The sequence below is a fragment of the Camellia sinensis genome, chromosome 13 (genome assembly GCF_055761805.1).
Source record: "Camellia sinensis isolate YWXY chromosome 13, ASM5576180v1, whole genome shotgun sequence".
NCBI classification, from domain to species: domain Eukaryota; kingdom Viridiplantae; phylum Streptophyta; class Magnoliopsida; order Ericales; family Theaceae; genus Camellia; species Camellia sinensis.
In genome coordinates, this window is record NC_138973.1 from 76,353,809 (window position 1) to 76,373,676 (window position 19,868).

The following is a 19,868-nucleotide window of genomic DNA, read 5'->3' on the forward strand; positions in this document are numbered from 1 at the left end:
AAATGACAGTGGATAAAGGTTGTGTCATTCAATTTGAAATAATATCGGCTTTCATATTAGTGAATTCAATTTCTTTTGAAATAATATCTCTATAAAAATTAAGTTCATAATGCCTCACATGCTTAAAGCATAATTTAAAAAAATAAAAAAGAAAAAAGAAAAAGGAAAGCCTCAAGTATTTTTATTTTTTTCTTCTATATTTGTATTGAATCAAATAAATAAAAGGTACATATCTATATAATAAGGGAGGAAGGATTTTGAAAATGTGTAAAAATGTATGAGAGATACATTTGTATCAATGGTTGAGATCTTTCCTGATCAGCATCTAACGGTTGTCTCTCAAACACTCCTCTCATTTCTACCCAAGTGTATCAAACACTCCTCTTCTTCTGTGTCTCACAGGTCTGCCTCCCACCTAACCCTTCTCCCTCTCTTCTTCTTGATTTCAAATGGGAGTCGAGTGTTCTGTAAATCCTTCTTGGTACCTTCACTCGCTTCGACTGAACTCATTCGATTCAAGTTTTTCAGAGCTCGAACTTCCTCATCCAACCCTTCTAGGGTTTTTCGAATGGCCACCGAGCCTCCTTCTTCATCCTCATCATCACCACCACACTCCGATTCATCCTCGGTCCCCGCTTCTCCTGCCATCGATTTTCTCTCTCTCTGTTACCGTCTCAAGGTATTCCTCATCCAACCCTTCTATGTATATATTCTATGTATATATGTATCGATTCTCTCTCGAATATCATTGCCTAAATTTGTGATTTTATTTTTTGGGTTTGGGGGTTTTTTGGGGCTTGATCAGACGACGAAGAGAAGGGATGTTGAGAATCCAGAGTCCATAGTCGATCGTACGTATCGAATGGGGTTGATGGCTCTCAAATAGGAATGCTGATTGATCTACATCAAGTTGGAATGATGCTAAGGTATAGTTACACAGTTTTCTCTACATCTACCCCCCCGCATCCTTGGTGTTTGGTTCTGGTGATTTGTCTACTGATTTTTTTATTTTTTATTTGTTGTTTTTTTGTTAGCTGTTGGCCACATTGGGATTGTTTGGGTTATTTGATTCAACTTTTCATTGTTTAAAATACTGTTATTCAAAATCCATAAAAAATTTCCTCTCTTTTTTGTTTGTTTGTTTAAAATTATATGTGGTGAGGTCAGATTTTTTTGTTGGTTTCAGATTCTAATTCTGTCGAAACTGCTCGCTCCCCTTCTCTTTTTGTCTCGAGTCGATCACTTCGCTCACTCTTTTCAAACTAAAGGTAAAGACCACTCTGTTTAAATAGATTAGAAGTGAGTACGTTGTTGTCGCCGCCGTAGGTAAGCTCCATGTGCATGGAGTTCATTGTTTAATAAAATACCCTATGTTTTTTTGTCTTCACTAATAGAATTCAAGTGTTTTCAGCAACAATTTCAGTCAAAACACATCTATTGCATTAAGCTCTGTATTCGTTACATAATCTGCGATCAAGTTGGTTATTGACTTTAAAAATGTCTCATTCTCATTTGTCCTACAAAGACATTTCAATGGTTGAGATCAATTACCATCAACATCTAATGGTCCAAAATGTCTCTCACCTCTAATGTGGCTGAAAATCTCTCTCTCATATGTACTCATCTCTGCTCAAAATCTCTCTTTCAATTTTCAAATTTTGAACACACCTCTCTCTCTACCTCCATCGAAGCCCATTCCCTTGCCAGAGACCCAACCCCGAACCCCAATTACTCTCTTCCTCCCTCTCTGTCTCTGCCATCCCTCTTCGTTAACAGTGGCAGCCCCAAACGCCCTGCAAAAAGAAGAATCTAAAGGTGAGCAAACCAATCTTATTTGTTATCTTCTGAGAGTATCTAAACAAAGGGGAAAATAGAAATGTTAATAAGCTATAAAATTGGCTTATTCTCACTGAAAAATTAATGATTTGTGTTTCCTCACTTTGTCATTACATATTGATTTGCATGTGGGTGTGATTTGCAGGAATTCGGAGAATCGGAAGTCGGCATCAGGTTCTCCAGAGAAGGAAGACAGGTACTACACCACGAGAGGGTCAGTGGCTGGGTTGGGGTTGGGGTTGGATGAGAATGGAAAGGCCGGTGGTTCGATTATGATGGATGGAGGAGAGAGAGTTGGTGGTAGTGGCGGGGATGAAAACAGAGGAGAGATTGTTTGGCCGAAGCTGTATATAAGTTTGTCGAGTAAAGAGAAAGAGGAGGATTTTATGGCCATCAAAGGCTGTAAACCTCCTCAGAGGCCTAAGAAAAGGGCCAAAATCATCCAAAGAACATTACTTGTAAGTCTCTCTCTCTCTCTCTCTCTCTCTCTCTCTCTCTCTCTCTCTCTCTCTTTGTGTGTGTGTGTTTCCCTGACTTTGTCTCTGTCTGCGTGTGATTTTATGTCTCTGAAATTATTACCTGGGAATGCAAAGGAATTCAATTTCAGTTATATGATCTGGGTTTTCTTTTTCTTTTTGGCTAAGATAAAATAAGATAAGAAGAAAAGAAAAATCAGCAGTGATTTGGGTGGGTTATGATTCTTTCTAATGATTTGTGAATTTGTGGTTGGATGTGGAAACAGTTGGTGAGTCCAGGGGCATGGTTGTTAAGAGAGAAGAAGAGTTCTAAGAAGGTTACCCCCCACCCTACTATTTTTTCTTCTTCACTTTTTTTTTTGGTTGGTTGGATGGGGGAATTTGTCATCCCAACTTAAACATTATTAAAATCAAACAACATGATTAACATACCTCATTACTTTTAACGAAAAATTTGACAATAACAATTTAGTTCAATATCATAAAAAAAAAACAATATGGTAATTGTTTAGGCTTTTTTTTCTCTTATTCTTACCTTCCCTTTCATAATATCTACCTTCTTACCTTTGTTCTTTATCTTTGCCAGATCTTTAGACCATCTCTTTCCTTACTTTTTACTTTCTAGCTTCATTCGATTCGGTGCACTCAACTCATAAAGGTTTTCCTGCACCAATGTCTTTAAGGTAATGAGATTTCATATCCTGGAACCAGAATGATTACTGGAAAAAAAGAAAAAAGGTTGAGAGTTAAGAATATGGTATATACTTATTAAGTAGAGATTATGGTATGCGTTGTGGGTAGACCCATGCAAAAATCATTAGCACTTTCAATCTCTAACTACTGCTTTTGGTGATTTGACATATAGATTCATGCTAATGTTATTCTTAGTTTGATTATTTTTCTAACATTCTCTGTGATTTTGAAGATTCCTATTACAAACATGGTTAGATTTCTCAAGTTTACTGCTAATTGATGGATTTCAGATTTGGTATTTATAGATGGATTTCATATTTCTCAAGTTATAAATATGGTATTTATAGATGGATTTCAAATTTGTGGGTACTTACAGAAATATTTACAGAATCTGTTGGTTTCAGATTCTAAGAATTTTTTACAATGGAGTACTTGGGTTTTTTACTTCTCATAAATTTGAGAAGTAATTTTGAAAGGAAAAGAAAAAAAATAAATGAAATATAAATAAAATATAATTATATTTCATTCACGTTTTGTCTTTTCTTTTTAAATCTCTATTCAAATCTATAATTCAAATACATTATACAAATAATAATAATAATAATAATAATAATATAATCTATATAATAAGGAAGCTCAGTTTTTTTTTCTTGATGGGACTTTTGTCCCTTTGTCAATACATGATCCCCTCTCTCTCTGTCTCACACACACACACACTCTTTCAAATTTTGAAAACACACGCTCAGAATCTCTCTCTCTCTCTCTCTCTACATCACTCTCTTCATCTTCTCTCTTCCTCAATCCCTCTGAAAAGCCACAATAAACCCATCTCAATCCCTTTGAACCGCCCCATCTCAATCTCTTCCTCCATCCGAGCTCTACAACTAGCGTGGCTCTGGCACAGAGGTAAAGAATTTCTCTCAATCATCCAAAAACCAGAGTCAGATCTGTGAACCCTCCTCCAAATCCACAGAGGTAAAGAATTTTATTTGTTGTTTAATCATTTATAAATTTATTAATCAAGAGCTTTGGTTTTTGGAGGAGGGTTCACAGATTGTATAGGTGTTAAACCCTTAATTTGTTCAAAAACCAGAGTGTATCATCCAAAAACCAGAGTCACAGTTTTTTGATAGGTGTTAGATCAAGAGCTCTACAACTAGACAGTTTTTTGTTTTGGTAGGGAAGGTTTGCTTTGTTTTTTTAAATTTCTGTTCTAGGTTAGACAGTTTTTAAACCCTTAATTTGTTCATCTTATTTTTTGTTCATCTTTTTCATCTTATAAAATGACCAAATAAGTCATGTATTGCAAGTGTTTGATAGAATGACCCAATAAAATTTAACAGTAATTTAATTTCAAAATGCCCAAATTTTGGTCGCCTTAGAGTGCTTTTATTTAATAAAAAAAGAGTGGGTTGGAACAACATGTTCGCATGTTAATGATATGAAAGAAAATGGAATGGTTTCATAATAATTTGATTTTTTAATTCTGCGTTGTTAAAGATTGGACTTTTTCTCACTTCCTTCTGGACATGTTGATTGCTACTTGCATATTTTGAAAACCATGTCGTATTTGTGATGTCTATTAGAATATGTTTGAATCTCGCATTTTTTTTGTGTGTGTTGGTATTTTGATGAATTAAAAGATTCTTTCGATGAATTATAAGTTGAAATTAAAACTATCAAGGGTTGATGTCAAAACTAAGTGGTTTTCTTCCAAAATCTTGATCCTGATTTCATTAGAAAAACTTGGTTAACTGTTAATCTCCTTAAAATTGCAAAAATCTTGATCTAACACCATGTAGTAATGATTAAAAGGATTATGTATTGTTGTGTACTGAAAATCTATGATAGCATGTTTTAGAGTATGTTTTTCTCAACTATTAGGGATGTATCTTTATGTTTACAAACAACTTGAACACCTAGGACATTTCTGTATTGATGTCAGAACTAAGTGGCTTTCTTCCAAAATCTTGATCCTGATTTCATTAGAAAAACTTGGTTAACTGTTAATCTCCTTAAAATTGCAAAAATCTTGATCTAACACCATGTAGTAATGATTAAAAGGATTATGTATTGTTGTGTACTGAAAATCTATGATAGCATGTTTTAGAGTATGTTTTTTCTCAACTATTAGGGATGTATCTTTATGTTTACAAACAACTTGAACACCTGGGACATTTATGTTTTTCTCAAGTATTTGGGTATTTGGATTGATTACTGAATAATTGTGTTTTTTGTTTTTTGCTACTATTTTCTTTTCTCTTCTTTCTTTCCTTTCTTTTCTGTTTTTTCATTTTTTTCTATTTTTTTGTTAAAAACATTTTTTTTTCACCGAAAATAATTGAATGTTGTTAGGTTGACAATTAATATAGTTTTAACAGTGATTGATGTATCAAGTCTGTCTAACAACTTGAAACTTGCTTTTCTTAGGAGAGGATAAAAGAAAATGTTCCATTTGTATGTATGAGTATGACTCTGGCATACAACTCCTAACCTGAGATTTGTCTATATATATTCATATTATTTACTGATTTGTCTATATATCTTGATCCTGATTTCATTAGACAAAATCTTGATCCTGATTGGTACAGGTTTTAAAACCTCTTAGTCATGACCAATAATATATTAGTATTATTTACTTAAATTTTTTTATTTCAAATCATGTAATGATATTATTACTATTTTTAATTTCAATGGTTATGGTTATGGTTATGGTTATGGTATAAAATTTATATTTATAACATTAGTTTATAAATTAAATTGCAAAGGTTTAGCTGCTAGAAAAATTGTCATAAATATTATATTATAACAAAAACCAATGATTAAATGACACATGTGTTTTTATAAACTCAAAAAATTGAAAACATACCACAAGAGTAGGGGATGGGCTTTAGGGTAGGAATGAGACACTGTTTGGCTCACTGGATTGAAAAGATGTACATACCACAAGAGGGATGTGTATAGTAGAATTTTCCTAAAGTATTTGGTAAAGTTTAATTATTGGATAATTTAATTAATTAAATTACTAAGCACATTATTGGATAATTTAATTTAATTTAATTATTAAGCACATAAGTATTTCAAGAATTTTCCTAAAATAATTTAATTATTGGATACTCTAAGCACATTATGTAGTATTATTTATGTAGTAATATAAATTAATGACATAACCAAAAACTCATTTCACAATGAGCGTGTGTGTTTAATTATTGTTTTCTTTTTCTTTGATTCAACTATGTCTTTTCTTGTTGGACTCTGTTGTTTAAAAAATTCAACTTCAGTGTTTCTTTCATTTGTCCTTTTAAATTTGTATATTAAAAAAAAAAAAAATTTTAGTACTAATGGTCACAATTGTTGACAAATAGGATTCTATCATTAGAGAATAGAGAGATGAGCTCTTGCCAAATTTTGGCATTGTTATAATTTGGCACCAAAAAATAGCACATGAATTGGAAGTGTTGTTGCCAAATTTTGGCTTTCGCATGAAGGGGAAGCATACCATTAGAGTTGCTTTGCCATGGCATTTTAATCTTTAAAGCTGCTTTGCCACGTTCCAATATGTATTTTTTTTATTTATTGTGGGGTATAGGTTATTTGAGAAAATGGAAGTCATTGCCGCCACCGTTGGTAGTAATAAACAGAATTGACATTTTTTTTGTGGTGTTTCTTTTGATAAATGTGTATGAATGTGCACTAAATCTGAGCACGTTAATGAATAGATTTAAGCATCCATTTTATGAAGTTTTAATACATATCGGAATGTATTATCAAATATGTAAAACAATTATATGTGGTATATATCATAATAAGTTGCAAGTCTTCCCATTTAATAACTTCTGTTGTGGGCAACTTTTATGGCCTCAATTGGTTCCATATTAGTGTATGAGTTTTATGTTTTGGGGCCAAAACATGAAAATTGGTTATATATGATTATTGGCCTTAATTGGTTCCATATTGGCCAAAACTTTTATGGCCAATATTGGTTATATATGATTATTGGCCTTATTGGCCTTAATTGGTTATATATGATTATTGGCCTTAATTGGTTATATATGATTATTGGCCAAAACTTTTATGGCCTTAATTGGTTCCATATTAGTCCACATGACATTTGGTTATATATGATTACGGACTTGCATTCCTATAATTTTTTACTTACACCTCATAACAGAATCACTTATATCTATATATATAATTCCAAACCCCAAACCCCCTATTTATGTATGATTCCAAACCCCAAACCCCCTAATATTGAGAAGCCATGTCTAAAAAAGTCATGTCTAACAAAACCTGTGCCAATTAATTAACAAACTGAAGTGGGTTTCTGCTTTCTAGGCAACCAAACAAAGGGCTATTTTTTTTTTCTTAATAAAAAAAAATGAAAAATTGGAAGAAGAAAATAAACATACCTTCCTCTGCCTTAGGGCATATCTTTTTGTATTGAATGGGTTTATTTTTTGTATTAGTTTTTTACTTTTAACCAATATAGATAGGAGTTAAATATTCTTTGTTTTTTTTTTCTTTTCTCCTTGAATGACACTTAGGGCATGTTTGATTAGCAGCTATTAACCTGTTAATCAAACAAGGCCTTAGTTTGAGTTTTATTTATTGCATAAACACATGTTTATTAGTTTGTATAGCATTTTGATAACATTCGAATTTATTAGTTCGTAACATTCGATAACATTTGAATTTTATTAGTTTGTAAAATTAATCTATTTGGATTTAAATAAATCTATTATTAGTTTGAATTTTATTAATTTTATTAGGAGTTAAATTAATTTTACAGATGTGGTAAGTAGGGAAATCTAAACCACATTTCGTATTTTTAGGGCGTTTTTTTTTTTTTAATAAACAAAATGAAAAATTGGAAGAAGAAAATAAACATACCTTCCTATGCCTCTTAGGGCATGTTTTTTGTGTTGAATGTGTTTATTTTTTGTATTAGTTTTTGACTTTTTATCTAATGTTTCAAATTTAACCAATATAGATAGGAGTTAAATTAATCTTTGTTTTTGTTTTTGTTTTTTTTTTTTTCTTTTCTCCTTGAATGACATTTAGGGCATGTTTGATTGGTAGTATTAGTGGTACTATTTTATTAACCTGTTAATCAAACAAGGCCTTTGTTTGAGTTTTATTTATTGCATAAAACACATGTTTATTAGTTTGTATAGCATTTTGATAACATTCGAATTTATTAGTTTGTAACATTCGTTAACATTTGAATTTTATTAGTTTGTAAAATTAATCTATTTGGACTTAAATTAATCTATTATTAGTTTGAATTTTATTAATTTTACTAAGAGTTAAATTTTATTAATTTTATTAGTTTGTGGTAAGTATGGAAATCTAAACCACATTTTGTATTTTTCTATTTCAATGAAAAAGCCCTTATAGAATTCATGAGTTAATTTTTTAAATCCATACTATGGTATCGTACTGTTTGATTTCTTAAATCTGAAATTTTAAATTCATACTATTATATACTATTCAAGCTTTAATAAATCTGAAATTTTTTTGTCAAACAGTTTTTGGGGATTAATCAATAAATCGGACAGTTTTTTGCCAATAAAGGGTTGTTTTTGGCCGATAATGGCCTCCATATGTGTTTGTGTTTCTAAGGATTTGGAAAATATTCTATCCTATTTGGTAATAAACCTAGGGAATCTTTTATTTTATTTTATTTATCAGCTCAGGAAATCGTACAGTATCACTACATTTTTATTTTTTATTTTTAAAACAGTTTGGTTTGTATACACTGTATTGGTTTCATGTCTTAGATGTGTTCCAGTTTATACCTTTTCTGTAAGATGTGTTCCAGGTCTTAGATGGCATCAGTTGGATCTCAAGTTCTAAAATTAATTAGCTTCGTTATAGGAATTCACCCAATTTTGATTTGAGTCTGATTGTGTTTGGAAGTGCCATTAAGACTTATGGTAAATATAACATATCTTTTGGGATTGGCTTTATTTATTGTTGTTCATGGTTAAGACGTTTTCCTATGTTTGGGGATTTATATGGTTTCAATGCCTAAAGCAGTGTATCATAACTTTTCTTAAATTGAGGAAGCACAAAATAAATTAAGGTTATGGAAGAAAAAAAAAATTAAGTAAACCAATTTATTTTTTATCTTTTCCGCTTCTTTTTTGTATTTTCTCGCAGAAATGAAACAATCTTGGAAAGTCAATTCTTATATCTTTTAAGGTTATTTTCTTATGTACAGTGAAATCTTCCTTTATCATATCTATCTTTTGTGAAAAAAAAGTTAGCTTAGGTATATCTTGGAGACATTTTAGTGGTTGACCACCTGGTGGATGAATTATTTTTTATGAAATTATTTGTTGGCTTTTTGACTTTAGCGGTTGACTTTAGTGGTTCACTTTGTTTTCTTTTGCAGAAGTTTATATTTTCATCCTTTGCTAATACATATATGTCTACTCATTTGCACCTTTTGCTAAGAAAAATGGTAACATTCATTAATATTTTCTTTTGCTGTTGTTTGGAGTCAAATTGTGTTTCTAATAGATTGATTTATTTTTTATTTATTTAATATTTGGAGTGAAATTATTATTTTAAAACTATGTAGATGTGCAAAGCTTTTGTTATTTGTTAATTTTAATAAATAGATTCTTGGAAGCAAAGTACTAAGTGATTGATGTGTTTTATTGATAGTTTCCGTTGGAAACACAACTCATTTTGATAAATTGTTTAAATTTTTTAACTCATTTTGGTGGCGGAAAATGATTTGTAGGGTATTAGTTTCTATGTGATTTTATCTATGTGATTTTTGATAAATTGTTTATCTATGTGATTTTTTATTAATTTCTTGAATGAGCTCAATACAATTCAGTAGAGCTTAAGCTATCAATATGTTTAATTCCTAACAATAATGTAGGAGCCATTGAAGAAACTTTCAATAGGCTTTTATAGTCAAATATGCCGATTTTTTGACTTTTTTTGGTCCTTACTTTGTTGGTTTTTGGATTTTCTGGGTGTTTGATTATTGAAAAAAATAGAGGATAATTTCATGGCTTCTGAAATTGTGAGATTGGGGTGGTTGAGTTTGACTTTATTAAATTACAGAGGATAATTTCATAGCCATGGAAATTGTGAGATTGAGTTTGTCCACTTCAAGTGCAACAATACATATTTGTTGACTTTACTACTATACATGTTTCTACTCATTTGCACCCTTTGCCAAGTTGGGATGATGTGGCATGTTGGACAATTTTAATATTTATTAATTTGTAAGAAAAATAGTAAGATTCATTACTATTTTCTTTGATGTTGTTTGGATTCAGATTGTGTTACCAATACCTGAAAATGTTTGGAGTTAAATTATTATTTTCAAACTGTGGATTTATTGCAAATCTTTTGTTATTTGTTAATTTCAATAAATACATTCTTGGAAACACAACTCCTTTTGGTGGCGGAAAATGATTGTTGGGTTATTAGTTTGTCATATGTGTGATTTTTTTTTTCCAGTGTGATTTTTTATTAATTCCTTGAATGAGATATTTTATCATATGAATTAACTGTGGATTTCAAAATGATTGATGATTTTTTATTAGTTTGTCATATGAATTAACTTTATAAATTTTGCAGTTTCATTTAAACCTCTTTTAGTTCAATTAAATTCAACAAAGCTTAAGCCATCGATAGGTTTGATTCCATTTAAGTATCGATTGATTGCTTCATTTGGTTTCACTTGGTGAATTAAAATAACTTTTGTATTTACGTAAGTTATGTATTCCAAAACCTTTATAGGTTAACTTTTGTATTATGTATTACTGGATTAATATGTATTTACTGAAGTCAACTTTTGTATTACAGGTTTTGGCAATATTAAGCTGGAACGACCTCTAACATTATGGATAATGTAAGTTGTCTTTTTTAAAAAAGCTGGCACATAGATTTTAAAAAAACTTTTGTATTATAGGTTCTGATTATAAACTGTAATATTCGTTCCCTTTACTCATCGTCTTATAGGTTCTGATTAAAAAACTTTCCTCATTTTTTTATAAACTTTTGTATTATAAACTGATTTTTTTATAAACTTTTGTATTATATGTTCTGATTATAAACTGATTAAAAAACTTTCCTCATTTTTTACAGCAAGATGGAGACTTACAACGAACTGTAATATTCGTTCCCTTTGATTATCGTCTTATAAAATTTCATTTTGTGTATATATCAGCTACTTATTTGTTTTTGTATGTATAGCTACTTATTTGTTTTTGTATGTATAGGTTCAGTTTCTTCAACAAAGAAATGTCAGTGTAGTGATTCGTGATGAGCATGATTTCAATGTCGTTCGTATTTCTAATGTCAGCCCAAAAATCACTTTCTTATCATTTTTTATTTATTTATTTTTATTTCTTATACTTTGGTTATTTCTTAGACTTTGGTTATTTTTTAAAGGCAATGGAAAAGGAAAATGCAAATGCAATGTTGAAAGGAAAAGAAAAGGTGTCTTATGCTTCCAAGGGCAAGGGAAAGGAAAATGCATGTCCAGCGGTATAGTTCTTAATGGTTTTTGTAAAGTGTTTTTTTTTTTTCCTTAAATTGTTAGTTTTCCTATGTTTGTATTTTAAGCCATAATTGTAGAGTGTTTTTGAAAATGCATGTCTAATTATTTATTTTAAACCATAATTGTATTTTTATCTTTTAAACTGTGCACTTTTTTAAGTGTCTCCTGTATATATGTGTAAATCTGCACCACTTTTCAATGTAAGTGGGCGAAAATTTTGAGATAAGAGATAAAGAGAGGAGAGAGAAAATGGGCAAATTTTTTTTTTTTTTTTTCCAGCTATGTGAATGGGGATACTTTATGAAGTTCATAAGTTGGCTGAACATTTGTTTGTTTGTATAACAAAACCATACAATTTATTATATAGATTATAAATGACAATTTTGAGTTATGTCATTTTTTTTTTAGTTATGACCAATTTTCTTCTTTAGCAATGACCTTATTTTAGTTATGCCTCGCATGTTGTTTGATTTTGATGTTTTTTTAGTTTTATGTATAGTTATAACTCAAAAAGTATGAAATTATGCTATTTTTTCTTTAGTTATAATGTGCATACGTCACACACCATTTATGGTGCTTCCTTTGTGAGAGATATCATTTTGACAACTTATTTTACATCTATAAATATAGAGAAGTGCTATTCAAATTTTAAAAAAATAATAATAATAAATTTATTGGGTAAATTATGCAAAGGGTCCCTATACTTTACATGATGTGTCAATTTATTTGTTTCAATTTGCTCGATTTTGCCCATTAATTTAGCAGATTGTGTCATTTTAGTCCAATAAATAACGGTTGTCAAGTTTGGTAGACGGAAAGTCTACACAATATGTAAGTTTGGTCCATGTAGTTTACACAATGTGTCAATTTAGTCCCTGTTATTTTAATTTGCTCGGTTTTGATAGGAACTAAATTAGCACATTGTGTAAATTAGAAGAACCAAATTGACACATAGTTTGACTTTATGTCAACTAAACTGACACAATCCGTTAAATTAAGGGCCACTGATTGCAAGGGCAAGAGAAAGGAAAATGCATGTTTAGCGGTATGGTTGTTATTGATTTTGGTCAGTTTTTTTAGTTTTTATTTTTATATCTTCATATATTGTATTTTATTTAGCCATAATTGTATTTTATTTTTGAAACTATACACATTTTTTGGTGTCTCCTGTATATTCTTAGGAAGAAAGAAATATATAGAGGATACTTTATGAAGGAATATATAGTGAGAAAGGAATATATAGTGTCTCCTGTAAGTGCATGGGCCCTACAAGAAAATGGGGATACTTTATGAAGCTCATCTGCTGATCGAACATTTGTTCATTACTGTTACAAAATCACACAATTTATTATTATTATTATTATTATTATAAAACTATGGGTAGTCATGGGCAAGAATATAATACATTTTCTCTAAATTCTTGGTATTTTCTTTGGACAGTGGAAAATGGTACTTGATAATATTTGCATTTTAAGCATTCAACGATTTAATATTCATATTTTAGGGACCCAATGGTTATGTTATATCAAGAGCTGTATTGGCTCAACGTGCACGACGAGAACGTGAAAGAAATGAAAATGCATGCTCTGCATATCAATCAAGACACCGCTTGCCACAAGAACGAGAGAGATTAGGAGCATATGTTAAAGACTTTCTTTCATTAACACCGAGTCGTCGCAGTCATGCTTGCCTAGAACAGGGTACAAAGACACTTGCGGATACTTTGTTGGCACAAAAACGAACAATGGTTACACATGCATCCACATGTTCGTTCTCTATGGAAAGTACATCTTTAGCTCGGAATTGGTAAAACATGTTTAATTCTTTAAATAACACTCTTACTTTTTCATGTGTATAAATTTTAATTTATGCACAACAAATATTTGTAGGCCTAATTCTACAGTCACATTTCTTCAAGAGGATCTATGTACAGATGATGAATTAGAAGATATGACTATAAGTACTGCGATTAACACTCAATCACACATGAATTCATGTCGTCATTCTCTCGGCAAGATGGATGTGTTATGTCCTTACTGTTCAGCCTTACATTGGATGGACGAAAAATTAGCACAATCATCTCGAAAGCGTCCCCTATTTGGAACTTGCTGTTCAAAAGGAAAGACTAGGCTACCTCTGCTTATGACACCCCCTCCACCACTTCAAGCATTATATGATGGGGATGATGATCAAGCAAGATCGTTTCGACGTTATACTCGAGTATACAATGCAGCCAATGCTTTTACAAGTCTTGGTGCTACATTGGATCCAAGAGTACTAAGGGGAAGTGGCCCTAAACCATTTATTATCCATGGGGAATTGCGACATCGAACAGGATCACTTCTACCACAGCCAGGTCAGGATGCGACTTATGCTCAGTTGTACATTTATGATCCTGATTCAGCTTTAGAAGTTCGAAATCGTAGAAATCCTCACTTACAAAAGGATGTTCTCAAAACTATTCAAGATAGTTTGTTGCAAGTTAATGCATTCGTAGACAAATTTCGCCAAGCTCATGCAATTTTGAATCAATTAGCCTTCACTGGACAAAATCTACCTGCTCATCTTCACTATAGTTCAGCAACAGACCGACGACGGTATAACCTACCAACTGCTGATGAGATTGCAATTGTAATACCAGGTGATGGAACCGAGGTTACTGGAATGAGAGATGTTGTTTTACATCTACAGGGAAATAATGAACTGATGCAAATTAATGAATGTCACCCAGCGTATTTGCCATTGCATTATGTTTTATTATTCCCGTATGGTGAGCTCGGATGGGAACCTGAGTTGAAATTGTGGGACGTTAAACATGATCGGCCTTCAACTGATCGACTTACTCAAATGGATTTTTATAGTTATCGTTTGTTTGAGCGACCTACAGAGTATTCAACAATTTTGAGAGGTGGAAAACTATTCCAAGAGTTTTTGTAGATGCTTGGGCTGCAACTGAGCAAAATCGGTTGACGTACTACAAGCTTAATCAAAAAAAAATTCGGGCTGAACTTTACCAAGATTTAAGCGATATCGATCCAGATGACTTGCGACCTAATCAAATTGGTCAAAGGTTTATTTTGCCATCTTCATTTACTGGTAGTCCTAGACATATGTTTGAAATCTTTCAAGATTCAATGGCTATCACGTGATACAACCAGCACCCAGATATTTTTCTCACCATGACTGCAAATCCCAATTGGCCAGAAATTACTTCGGCATTATTACCACACCAAAAGCCTATTGATCGTCCAGATTTGATTGCCCGTGTTTTTGAGCTAAAAAGAAAGTGTTTGATGAAGGAGATAGAGACAAACAAAGTGTTCGGTAATAAAGTTGCGCATGTTTTTACAATTGAATTCCAAAAACGAGGCCTACCACATATGCATGCACTTCTCTTTCTTAAAGGTCCAGACAAAATTCGAACATGTGCTCAAGTAGACAAATTAGTTTGTGCAGAATTTCCAGATCCAAAAGATGATCCTACACTTTTTGAAACTGTCAAGTGTTGCATGGTACATGGACCATGTGGTGCTCGAAATCCCCAAGCACCATGTATGGAAAATGGTAGATGTACTAACAGATACCCTCGAGCCTTTGCAGAATCAACAACTATGGACCAAGATGGATATCCAATCTATCGTCGTCGTAATAGTGGTCAAGTATATACTGTGAGAGGACAGGAAGTTGATAACAGGGATGTGGTACCATACAATGCATATCTTTCTAAACGGTTCAACTGTCATATAAATGTAGAAGTTTGTGCTGGAGTGAGATGTGTTAAGTATATACATAAGTATATTTACAAGGGTTATGATCGCACAACAATGGTTTTGGGATTGATTAATGAGATCCAACAATATCTTGATGCGTGGTATATTGGACCACCAGAAGCTGCTTGGCGAATATTCGGTCATCATTTGCATGTAGAGATGCCAACAGTTGTTCGCTTGGCACTTCATCTACCTGGAATGCATCGTGTTCTTTTCAATCCTAATGACTCATTGGAAATGATTCTTTCTAGAGCTATACAACAAAAATCGACTCTTACTGGCTTTTTTGATTACTGTGCTTCCAATGAAAATGAATGCCAATTCACTTACCAAGAATTTCAGCAACATTTTGTTTGGCTCAAGTCAGAACATAGATGGAAACCAAGAGAACATGGATATGCAATTGGTAGAATGTACTTTGCTAGCCCTAACTGTGGTGAAAGATTTTATTTGCGTTTGTTGTTAACTGTTGTCAAAGGGCCAAGATCGTTTCAATGTTTACGTACAGTTAACAATGTTTTGCATGAGACGTTTAAATCAGCATGTGTTGCCAGAGGACTCTTAGAAGATGATGAAGAATGGATACAGTGCTTGAAAGAGGCTGCAGTTATGAAAACCGGATATCAATTGAGGAGATTGTTTTGTATTATTCTGACCCAATGTTTTCCACTTCAACCACATGCGTTATGGAATCAATTTTCAATGCATATCTGTGATGATCTTGCACATAAGCTTCGTACATTGTTTGCCATTTCTAACCCAACTGAGGCTCAAATTGAAGATTATGGTTTGTATCTTTTGAATCAAATGCTTCAAGAATCAGGAAAGAGTTTAATTGACTTCCCGCCCATGCCACAACCTACAGCAAATTGGAGTGCAACAGTTGGTAACCGATTGATATTCGAACATCAACAATTACATAATGAGGCACAACAGACAGATGTGCAAATTACTATTGATCGCCTCAATAATGGACAACGAACTGCTTATAACGCAATCACCTCTTCAGTCTTTGAAAGTAAAGGGACTATTTTCTTTTTGAATGGCGGTGCTGGAACGGGGAAAACATTTTCGTACAATACGATTGCATTAAAATGTCGCAGCCTTGGCCATATTGTTGTTGTCGTGGCTTCATCTGGAATTGCATCATTGCTATTAGTAGGAGGTCGCACTGCACATTCAACATTTTCCATTCCATTGGATGTCTTGGAAAATTCAGTTTGTGGGTTTAGCAAGCAATCATTACAGGCTGAATTGTTTAGAGAAACAAAACTCATAATTTGGGATGAAGTTCCTATGCAACATAGACATTGTGTTGAGGCGGTTGATCGCACACTTCGAGATATTTGTGATTGTGAAAAGCCATTTGGGGGTATCACTGTTGTTCTTGGTGGAGACTTTCGACAAATCTTACCAGTTATAACCAAAGGAGTTCGTGAGCAAATTGTGAATGCATCATTGAGACACTCTGTTTTGTGGAAAGATCTACATGGTTTATCTTTAGATTTGAATATGCGCTTGAATCCTGCAAACCTTGGAAATGCTATTTTTGCAAAATTCTTAACGGAGGTAATACTCATTCGAACTTTGATTATACCATTTAAGGATACTTTGATTACACCATTTTTTTAAATTTATTTTATTTTATTTATTAGGTTGGAACCAATCCGCAAGAAATCATTAAAATTCCATCAACAATACACAGATGCCAGGATCTAAAGGAATTACTCTCAGCAGTTTATCCACAATTGGATATGGCAGATACATCAACCCCATCATTCTTAACGGAACGTACAATTCTTTCTACACGAAATGATGATGTCAGTGCTATCAATATTGCTGCGTTGAATATTTTTCCAGGGAATACGTATACGTATCTTGCTGCAGATAAGATGGCTGAAGATGATGAAATTGATCCTTCCATTACAAACAGATATCCTAATGAGTTTTTAAATTCATTGGATCCTCCTGGGCTACCAGCTTTTAAGGTAGAGTTGAAAGTGGGTTGTCCTATAATGTTATTAAGAAACATTGCACCGAAAGATGGACTGTGTAATGGCACAAGATTGATGGTATCAAGGTGCGACACTCGCATAATTGAAGCTCGAATCCTAACTGGAGAGAAGTTTGGCAATTTGGCATTTATACCAAGGATATCATTGACGCCGTCTTCTGCAGAAATGCCTTTCCGAATGACAAGACGTCAATTTCCAGTTCGATTGGCATACGCTTTGACCATTAACAAATCTCAAGGACAATCTGTGAAATTTGTTGGGGTTGATTTGCGTACACCTGTTTTTAGTCATGGGCAACTATACGTGGCATTATCCAGATGCACATCTTTCGATCGTATAAGTATCATCCTCCCTAATGATGAGCCAGATTCCACTACAAATATTGTTTACCCTGAAGTTTTGTTATGAAGACCTTTCAGAAATTGATGAGACGTTCGTAAGAATTGTGGGAAAGAACAAATTTGAAGACATTATCAAACACATATTTTTATAAAGTATATACATTTTGTAAAGCAGACGATAGCTATGACCCACTTTTTGTAAAGCTTTCCACCTATGTGGACTTTGTTGTATTTCAAATATTTTTGTGAAGCCTTTTATTCCCCTATATTTTTGCATTTCCATAATAGCTAAGTTTGATTTAAGAGTGCTGACTTGATCTTTTACAATTGAGTTATTATTTTAGACATGTAAGTTGATTTATTACTTTGGACATGTCAGTTGTCACTACTTTGTATACACTTTTTTATTTTTTTTTCCTTTTTGTATAAAATTATGTTCTCTTTTATTGTCATAGGATGATGGAGATTTGCACCAAACTGTTATATGGGCTCTCTTTACTCATCTTCTTTTTTCATTGAGAAAATTACAAATCAATGAGTTTTTAAATATTTTATGAAGTTATCACCTATTTATAATTTTTCTTATTTAATTTACTCTTCTTACTATACATTTTCTTTCAAGTATTGATACTAGCAATACTTGATGGCTATTAGATGACTTTAAAATCTTTTTAATTTGACTATTTTGTAAAGAAACAATTTGTATTCTATAGTTGATGTAATTGATGATTTTCACATTAATTTGACAAACCATATGAGTTGCAGGAATTATTTTTTTTTACCATTTATTGTTGGGATGCTATGGCATAGAGTTGATTTCTTCTTCATGATATGATGCATTTAGTTTTTCAATGCTTTCCGTATCTTGATTGGAAAATTATTTCAAAATATTTGATTTCCGTATCTTAATGTGAAAACAATTTCTAAAGACTACTATTTGCGAGGTTATGGTATTTATGTTCTGTGTATTATATAGATTTCAATCAGATATTTGTGGTTTGGGGTACTATGACACTCACCAATGTATTAGGTGTTAGCCACAAACTAATGGTAGGAGTGCTGACTTGAACTTTTATCAGGTGCTACAGACTCTACAAATTTTAATATGATATGTACAAATTACAACTACATTTTAATCTCAATATTATTTACACCGTGCCTTTAGGCACGGGCATACACTAGTAATAATCCATAGGAGGACAGGATGCCAAATCTGAAGCTGCTTCTACATATGAAAGAGGCCCTATCATTTGGGAACCTTAAGAGATGGCAAAAGAATTGACTTTGACTTGATGGATACAATACAACATTATGGATAACTTTGTGAGAAAGACTCTCAGGTGTCCTTTTCTTCTCACATTGGCTAATCTGGTTTTGTAAGTATATCTTCACCTACACATCTACCTTTACAACTATGCATTCTTATTTTTCTATTCAAATAATAACAACAAAAAATAAACAAATAGAAAACTTAATGCATTATGTTTTTCAACATCATGTTTCACTAGAGCATCAAACCACAGCAACCCATAAAACCCCAAGTCTAAGATATACTGCCGTTAATTTAGTGAAGAGATACCTAGAAAGCAAAGGCAATAATCTGAAAACATTTGATAGAAAAAAATGGGGGTAAATTACACTAACCTCCCTTGAGATTTGAAAAAAAAAAATACAACAAATTTCACAATTGTAACATAATTACGAAGACATTCCTTATAGAATCTGAAACCAATGGAGTACTTGGGTTTTTTAACTACTTGGGTTTTTTTACAATGGAGTACTTGGGTTTCAGATTCACAATGGAGTACTTGGGTTTTTTTAACTACTTTCATGTTGTTGCTCTGTAAAATATTCTCAGTCATTATGAAAGACGTGAATATCACAAAGGGCTTAACATTCTCTATGATTTCAAGAGCAGGGTTATCTTTTCTTTGTTTGGTTTTTGTTCTGTTATTAATTTGTATCTGTGTTGACAATGTGTTGTGTTTTTTGGTAGTGTTTGCATTGGGTAATCTATTATTATTGTGCAACATTGTTTGTGTTTAGTTTGAATTGGGTGGTTTATGAAAAACCTTTTAATAGTGTGACAATGCGTGTGTTTGTTTTGAATTGGGTAGTCTCTTTTAATTATCATATTAGCTCTTTTCTGTATTTTACAGGTGAATGAAGACTAGAAGCGAATGGTAATATCAGCTCCCTTTTATAGG

The 19,868-nt window shown here is 32.3% G+C and overlaps 2 protein-coding genes and 1 long non-coding RNA gene across 3 annotated transcripts; all 3 read left to right on the forward strand.

Annotated features, from left to right (window-relative positions):
• Positions 1–888: 888 nt before the first annotated feature.
• On the forward strand, positions 889–3,285 carry LOC145788721 (uncharacterized). Its single transcript, XM_082900642.1, has 4 exons — positions 889–926; positions 1,982–2,294; positions 2,579–2,629; positions 3,238–3,285. Exons 1-4 carry the CDS (start codon positions 889–891, stop codon positions 3,283–3,285), a joined length of 450 nt encoding a protein of 149 aa, XP_082756768.1.
• Positions 3,286–3,709: 424 nt separating this feature from the next.
• LOC145806225 (uncharacterized) lies at positions 3,710–11,761 on the forward strand. The gene is made up of 5 exons (XR_014349062.1): positions 3,710–3,980; positions 10,839–10,884; positions 11,121–11,144; positions 11,255–11,332; positions 11,427–11,761. It is a non-coding gene; the product is annotated as an uncharacterized LOC145806225 (long non-coding RNA).
• A 2,953-nt stretch (positions 11,762–14,714) lies between these two features.
• On the forward strand, positions 14,715–17,728 carry LOC145805497 (uncharacterized). The gene is made up of 3 exons (XM_082900643.1): positions 14,715–16,041; positions 16,123–16,874; positions 16,961–17,728. Exons 1-3 carry the CDS (start codon positions 14,715–14,717, stop codon positions 17,726–17,728), a joined length of 2,847 nt encoding a protein of 948 aa, XP_082756769.1.
• The last annotated feature ends 2,140 nt before the right edge of the window (positions 17,729–19,868 follow it).